At 44.3% G+C, this 8,462-nt stretch overlaps 1 protein-coding gene across 1 annotated transcript in view; it reads left to right on the forward strand.

Annotated features, from left to right (window-relative positions):
- Positions 1 to 4,046: 4,046 nt before the first annotated feature.
- Positions 4,047 to 8,462, forward strand: part of LAMA3 (laminin subunit alpha 3) — a 259,097-nt gene continuing 254,681 nt past the window's right edge. Inside the window, 2 exon segments of the mRNA XM_045296310.1 lie at positions 4,047 to 4,064; positions 6,211 to 6,363. Coding sequence (XP_045152245.1) covers positions 4,047 to 4,064; positions 6,211 to 6,363 — 171 coding nt within the window.

Here is an 8,462-nt window from a genome sequence, read left to right on the forward strand (position 1 = left end):
GGTCCCTTTCCCACAGCCTGGCAGCACCTGTCAGAGAACACAGGTTTTTTGGCCAAGTCCAAACCTCTGTGGTCCCTGCAGATTCCAGTGCACTTTTGCTAATATTAGACTTTGATTTTTCTCCCCTACTCCCTCCCCATGCCTTGTCCCCCAATGCCCTGGGTCAGTCTTTTCCTGGATTCCTAGCTTGTCTCCACGGGTTATGCAGTTTACAGCCTTAGACAAATTGCCCAGCTTCTTTGTGCCTCCATCTCCCCACCTGTAAAATGGTCTGATGGCTGTCCCTCCCAGGGGGTGTAGCCTGGAAATGATGAGTGGGTGCATGTGAGGTGCAAGGTGCAGTGCTGATCTGTCGTGGTGGTCGTGCATCCAGTATTGGACAGGTTTTGGTCCTGGTAGCTTCTGGGCAGTGCATAGAAGAATCACCTGGGTTTCTGCTGCAAAATGCAGGTCCTTGACTGCCACCGATTGTGCAGGACTAGGGCAGGGCCAAAGAGTTCATTTTTGACACATCCGTCAGTGGTTCTCACGCAGGTGCGGCCACATCACACTAGACAAAGTGGGTGACATCTCCGTCACAACTGCACCCGAGCAGGCATTATCACTCCCTTTTGACAAGAAGGAAAAAGAGCCCGAGGGAAGTGAAAGAATTCAACTCAAGTTCCATAGCTGTAAGTGGTAGAATCAGGATTTGAAAATCCATCTCTTCTACTCCATAATGTGCCCCTTCCAAATTAATAAAAAAGAAAACCGACAGACTGTGGTCTGGATCAGCACAGGATTGGAATTACATGTAATAAGAAGTTGAGTCAAAAAATATTCCCTCTAGCGTTCCAGTCCCTACATGCACAGACCTATTCCCAAGCCTATGTGTTTAAACCTGTCTCTGCAATCAGGGCTGGCTGCAGATACGGTCATCTGTAATACACGGGGCTTAGTCTCATTAGAGTGACTTAAAAAAAGCGGGGATTACTTTTTGTGCCGTGGAAAAAAGCAATTCTGAGATCAGGGCTAATATAGAATTTTTAAAAATGTCATGTAGACATTTTCCCAAATCATTGAAGCTTTATAACCAGTTTACAGGAATGCTTCCCTACATAAAACAACAGTTTTTCAAAAAAAATGAATCAAGTGTTGTAAGGAAGCTTGGGAGGACCTCAAAGATGAGCCAAGAGACCACCAAATTCAACAGTGAAGAAACTGTGGCCAAAGTCCACACACTGGTGGATGAAGATAATAGACTCACCACTGATAGGATAGCTAGCACGATCTTCCGTGGTTCAGCATTCTAAACGTCAAGCAAATATATCGTCCTCAGAAAACGTTCCGTTTGGTGAATGCCAAAAGGTGTTGTGTGAAGATAGATTAAGTCAAAGAGTGCTGATCTTTCCATCAATCGTGTAAGCAAGCTCAAAGCCAATGGAGACGGTTTGTGGAAAGAATTCTAACCGGGTGCGAATCTTGGATTTACTGCTGCAGTCCAGAGACCGAGGTCCAATCAGAACAGAGGCAGAGGTCAGCTTAGAAGACAGAAACACTTGTTTTTGAGATTCTGAAGATGAAGTCTTGATTGATAGATTTTTTAAAAAAAGGATACAGAACAATCATGAGGACTTACTAGGAAGAAGTTTTATGAAAATGAAAAACTGCATTGATGAGAAAAAGGCCATGAGAATTGCCCCGAGGGATTTTTTTCCACCATTACAACAAGGCACCTGCTCATCCTTTGAGGTTAGCAGTGGCTGTCCCATGAGAATTTCTTACCTCATGTACCCTACAGCCCTCATCTTGACCGTTCAGATTTTTTTTTTGTTTCCCAAACTCAGATTGAAAAGGAAAAAAAAAAGAAGATTGAAAAGGAACACATGAGTTGGGTCCCTCAAGTTGCCGTTTTGAGGGTATAAACTGAAGAGCGCAGAATTCTATGGGGAAGAGTTAGAGAGATGAAACACTACCTTCAGAATTGTGTAGTCCTAAATAGAGGCAATGTAAAGAAATAATAGTTTCATATTTCCATATTTTTGTTTCATGAAGGTTTCTATGGTTTTTCACTTACCCTTTGTATAATAATTCATACATCACTTAGCTTCCATGATATGTTCTGTGAAATAGGATGTTATGCGGTTTGGACGTTGTGCCCGCACCATATTGTAGTCTGGTCTTGCTTTATTTTTTTAACCCTCTCCAGGAAGCTTCATTCCTTAGCATTGTCACTGTGCTGAGAGAAATTTGCTTTTGTGTTTGGTCCTCAATCCACGTCATTAACAATTTCTCCATATCTTAGATAGGCCCTTCTCCATTTTTCATTAGTTTATAGCTTTCAGTATAGTCAATCCTTTAACATCATGGAGAATTTTTTCTTTGTTTGAAAATTAAGTCGAGAATAACACAACAGGATTCAAAAGACACCTGAAACACAAGCTTGAATATTGCCTCCTTTATGTTGAAGCAAACCCTATTATATGTTAGATATTTTAGCTGGAAACTAAAGTACAGCAAGTATATAAGCCAATCAGATAGGCATTTATTATGGCTATCAAGCCATATACATATTACAGGTTACACAGGAGGCTTCAGCAAGTTCATGAAAAATTCTGTTATCTTTTATTTCCATTTTTCCATGAATTTGCTGAAACCCACTTATATATGCACCATACGTATGCCTGGAAGCACGACTGCTTTCCATACGAGAGGCACGAGACGCGTGCTGTCTCTGGGAAGCTGTCATGTTCACTGTGTTCTAGTCTTTGATTGGGAATCTTGATTTCTGTTACAGCTTTACAAATACATGCAGCTGAATATATGCATCTAGTCAGAGAACTAAGTCTGGTGACACATCTGTGTGTGTCTTTGTGGTTGGGTGCTAGTGACTTGGTTCAAACTCATAGCAACTCTTTGCCTCACAGAGTGAAACCCCACTCACCCTTGCGCCATCTTCCCAGTTGTTATGTTGGAGCCACGGGTGCAGCCACTGTGTCCACCCAGCTCGTTGGGGCTCTCACTCCTTCAGACCACAGGCCAGAGGGTGTAAAGTCCTGTGGATCCAATGGTGGTGAAAGCAGTGCCAGGCTCCAGTGTTTCTCTGGGTGGCCAGCAAGCAGGACGGTGACATCAGAGAGCATGAGAGCGAAAGAGAAGTAGACAGTTGCTTATCTGCTTGTGGCTCGAAAATCCCAGGACCAACCATAGGCCCCTCATTTTACGTCTCTCCAAAGTCCTATGGAAAAAATCCTGTGTGCTAGGCAGGTGATGCCCCACCCCTGGTGCCATGCAGTGTTTTGTGTGGAGCAGTCCGTCTGGGCTGTGCTCTTTCAGGTTAGACAGAGAATTACTGTGGGCAGTGCAACCTGCCATCCAGATCACTAAGTAGAAAGTGGCAGACAGGGAATTCACAAAACCCTTGTCCCGAGTCCCGAGTCCCGAAAATTAGGATCACTTGTTACTAAGGTAACAGACCGTAGCCTTCAGTATGGATGATACACGACTGTAAAGAAAGTGAAATTCCTCACAACCGGATGAATAAACCACATGATACATGAAGAAAAACTAGAAGTTGTCAAGGACTACCTTTTACTTGGATTAATAATTGGCATTGTGTTAGGTTGGGTTGACTAGAGAAACACAGCCAGTGATACTCATATATGTGTAAGGAAGAGCTTTATATCAAGAAGTAATAGTGGGAGGGTGGGGAGGGAGGGGAAAAAAAGAGGAGCTGATACCAAGGACTCAAGTAGAAAGAAAATGTTTTGGAAATGTTGATGGCAACGCATGTACAAGTGTGCTTAATACAATTGAATGATGGATTGTTATAAGATTTGTAAGAGTCCCTAATAAAATGATTAAAAAAAAAAACAATCCCAGCCCAGTCCAACTCAAGTCCATAAGTACGATACTAGTCCATGAGTCCCTCTTCAGACTCATGCAGCCACAAGATATGATGCAGAATGCAGAAAGATCACAGGCCAGAGGGTGTAAAGTCCTGTGGATCCAATGGTGGTGAAAGCAGTGCCAGGCTCCAGTGTTTCTCTGGGTGGCCAGCAAGCAGGATGGTGACGTTAGAGAGCGTGAGAGAGAAAGAGAGGTAGACCTCCAGAGAGCGCTATATCTCGGTCGCACTTCCAAGTGAAGTCATCAGACTGTGACCCGATGGACAGGCTACACTCTACCCCTACACATTTTTATCTTTTCACGTTGACATGAAATTAACTACCACAGACACACATCATTTATAGTCGATGCGCTCTGCATCTTGTTTAACGTTTTCTTGCTCTGAGGTCTGAAAGGTGCTTATCTTTATTTTCCACTAACCTCAAACCCACTGCCATCAAGGCAATTCAACTGCTAGTGACCCCACGGGACAGGGCAGAGCTGCTCCCTCGGGCTTCCGAGAGCTCTGACAGCCTCAGAGCAGCGGCGGGCCTTGAAAGATTGACCTTGCCACTAGCGGACCATTATGTCATCCTCTGTGCCACAGGTGTCCACTAAGAGGTTTAATATTTTTATTCGAGCAATTTAAGTCCTAAATTCATGGGGAGTTGATTTTGTACGTGGTTTGAGTAGGGACTGGATTTTACTATTTTCCATATGGATTCTTCACCTACGCTGATTTGCAGTGAACATTACATTGTGAGGTAGAGCGAAACTGCCAGAATTTCAAGATGAAACAAAATTAAAGAGAAGAAATATTTTAATAATTCTGAAGAAAAAGGTTCCCACACTGACCATTTAAAAATAACTAAGAAATCAGACTTTTTGTTTTGAAAATGATGATGGCAACATATGGACAAACGTGGTTGACACAATGGATGGATGTATGGATTGTGATAAGAGGTGTACAAGCATGTATGGATTGCGATAAGAGCTGTAAGTGTGCCCATTAAATTATTTTTAAAAAAACTACTCAGTGAGATCCAGAGCAACTATAAAATTACTTTAGCTCTATTTACCGCACATATAAACGTCCATATTTTGCTTCCCCACTTTGTGTAAATTGTTATACATTGACTTGTGTCTTCCAAAAATTGTGTCATGAATTCTAACCCCTATACCTGTTGTAGTAATCCCATTTGGGAATGGGTTTTCTTTGTTGTTTTTTTATGAGACAGGATTAATGTAAAGCATGTTTTGAGTCCGTCTTTTTTAAAATAGAAAGATTAAGCAAGGAGCCAGAGCTGTAAAACAGATAGATGTTAACCCACAGGAAGATTACTAATGTGCCAAGCGCCCTGAATTTGGACTTCTAGCCACGTAAACCTGGGCAAATAAATTTCTGTTTATTAAAACCAAAAGAAAAAACATCAGACTCTCTACTTATTAATTTTTAAAACTAAACTTATTTTTAAAAGTTAATTTTAATTTCTTTTTTCAAAGAAAAGTATATATTACACTTTTTCTTGGTAGTATGTAACTTTAAACATGTGGAATTTTTTGTTAGAACTTATAAAGCCACACATGAGGAACCGTATGAAAGGGTCGCAGCATTAGGAAGGTTGAGAACCACTAAACTTTGCTGATGCAGTTAATCTAGAAAAGCCATTATCTCTGGCATTACGGGTTTGATAAGTTATTTCTAGAAACTTTTTCCAGTCAAGGTGTATTTTTCCCCCTCTTTCTTATTATTGAAACATGTAGAAATAAATAGATCATTTCACTTTTTTTTTTTTAAAGCCATGTATCAAAGTCCTAGCCATCCTTCCCAGGCCAGCTGGAGTCCCGTCTCTTCCTCTCTGCCTTCCTGAGCTCCTTGGAGCCTCTCCTGCCCTGAGGCCCAGCATTCTTCACTCGATCAGGGAGCTGCCCTTCCCACCCTTCCCTTATGGCATTTGTGTACTTCAGATCTCCATTCCCACATGGGCCGGAATCCCCTTTGTGCCCTAATGTCGGACCCAGAGTTGCCCAGAGCAGAAGGAAAGCGTGAGAAAGCATTTGTCAACTAGAAAAGATCGTTGCTTCCCAAGTACAATAGGATTATCTTCAAGGGTTCTATTGGACAAGGAAACAGTAGCTGTAAAATGAAAGATAAATCAAATCTGTATCCTAGAGACACAATGAACAAGAGTATCCACCAGTGGTATGGTTTCAGCTTTTCAGAATATCCTCTGATTCATTGTAACAGCTGCACTCTAAGCAGTCTGAAACAGTCTGTTTTGATCACCTCTTTGACTTTAATTACTTGCAAATGAAAGGAAAACCTCCCTTTCTCCCCTCCAGGGCCAGTTCTGTGACTATTGCAATTCTGAAGACCCCCGGAAAGCACACCCGATCACCAATGCGATCGATGGAAGCGAACGCTGGTGGCAAAGTCCCCCTCTGTCCTCGGGCGCACAGTACAACAGAGTGAATGTCACCTTGGACCTAGGGCAGGTGAGTGATGCTTTCCGTTGGAATGGAAAAAGCAGGATGGATCACTGCTTTTGTGATGATTTCTGGAATAACCATAATTCCTTAGTAACAGTAGTTTTAACTCATGCGTCATTGTTCAGCCTGTTACATTAATGTTTCCTTCCACATCCACCACAGCTTGTCACAATATAGTTCCCTAGGCCTGTCTGTTACATGGACTAAAAAATAATTATAGATGTTTCATTGGCAAAGACCTTTTTAAAATACCTTGTTACCTAGAAATCCTGATCCTACGAATACTGACTCCTGCGGTTTTTACCTGTTTTCCTGCCTGGTCCATGGAGGAACCTGACTTCAGGCTTATCCATCTGTGGTTGGCTGCGATGACCCCTAGGATGCCTGCCCACTGCTGAACATCCTCTGTATAATCCCCTCCCCGAGGGAGTGGACAAAGCTGTGAATGTGATGGACTGCGGTCCTATGATTTCATGGCATTATATAATGAAGGGACTTTGCAGATATGTTTAAGGTCTCAAGTCAGTTGATCCAAAGGGAGATTGGCTTGGGTGGACCCCACCTAATTAGGGGAGCACTTAAACAGCGTTTTCTGAAGGGAGATACTTGAAGCATGAGAAATTATCCTCCTGCTCTTGATGGGAAAACTGGCACGTTGTGAACAGCTGGTGGAGATGGGCATGTGACGTGGGACCTGAGAGCAGGGTCGGAGAGCCCCCAGTCAACAGCCAGCTCCAAAGCGGAGACCTCAGTCCTGCAGCCACAAGGAACTGAGTCTTGCCCAGAACACATGGGAGCTTAGATGTGGGTCTTTGCACACCTCTTGATTCCAACCTTATGCCAACACAGCACCCAGTCATGCAGTGCCAGGGTTCTGACCACCAGAACTAGGTGCGGGGATAATCCATGGGTGTTGTTTTAAGCTGCTATGATGATGATCCTTTGTTAGGCAGCAAAAGAAAACTAGTATACCTTTCAATTTCCTCTTTTATACCAGGCAGTGCCTCCTGCCTCTTTCAGTCTACTCATCTCATCCAGATGTATCCCCTTCCTTCCAAGTGGCCGGTACTGGTCTAGGGATTTTGGATATGCTAAGGCACAAAACAGAGGAGGACCGCTGCCCCCGGAGCACTTTCACTGTAGGAGGAGAGAGAGACAAGACAAATACACAGAGGAGATCAGTGTGTGCAGTATGCTGGAAGGTGATCAGAATTGTGGGAAAAATAGCAGAGCAGGGTGAGCAGCGCCAGGGCCAAAGACAGCAGAGAGGTTATTGTGAAGGTGAGGGTTAAAGGAAAGACTTGAAGCTGGTGAAGGGGTGAGCAACTCAGACACCTGCCCCCCAGACAGAGGTGACCCATTGCCATCCACTAGATTCCCACTCCTGGGACCATGTTGGGAGAGCTTCCGCTGTGGGTCTCCAAGACCGTAAGTCTCTGTTCTTAAGATGCCACTGCGTCACCACTGACTCATGGTGACCCCGTGCACCACAGAGCAAAACACTGCCCGGGCCGGCGCCAGCCTCACCATTGTTCTTATGTTGGAGCCCATTTTTGCAGCCACTGTGTCAATCCATCTGGAGAAGATGTAACTCTTGAGGGAAGTAGACAGCGTTGTGTCTTGCTCCCTTGGAGTGGTTGCTGGCTTCGAAGGGCTGACTTTGGGGTTAGCAGCTCACTGTGTAACTATTACGCCCCCACGGCTCCCAGACAGGTAGCAGCCCTGCTAAAGCCATCAGGTGGGATTTGTCTGCAAATAGAAGTTGCAGCGTGGAAGCTGGTGAGAAAGCAGAACGGCGAGGGGAGAGAAAGCCCGGACAAATGGGGTCAGATGGTGCAGGGCCTTGCAGGCCACGGAGAAGACCCGGTGTTTACGGGAGATGGAAGCAATGACGGGGGCTCAATGGCAGAGGAAGAGCACGATCCAATTTAGTTCACAAGGGTCTCCCGGGCTGTTTTGTTGAGGACCATAGAAGGCGCCCTGGTGGCGCACTGGCTCCACGGGAGGAAGAAGAGGCCTTCGACCCTGTCAAGAGTTCCACGCAGAAATGCACAGGGTAGTTCCATCCTGTCAAGAGTTCCACGCAGAAATGCACAGGGTAGTTC

Source organism: Echinops telfairi, unplaced genomic scaffold (assembly GCF_000313985.2).
Source record: "Echinops telfairi isolate 266 unplaced genomic scaffold, ASM31398v2 ScPeMD7_7400;HRSCAF=8409, whole genome shotgun sequence".
Taxonomy (NCBI): Eukaryota; Metazoa; Chordata; class Mammalia; order Afrosoricida; family Tenrecidae; genus Echinops; species Echinops telfairi.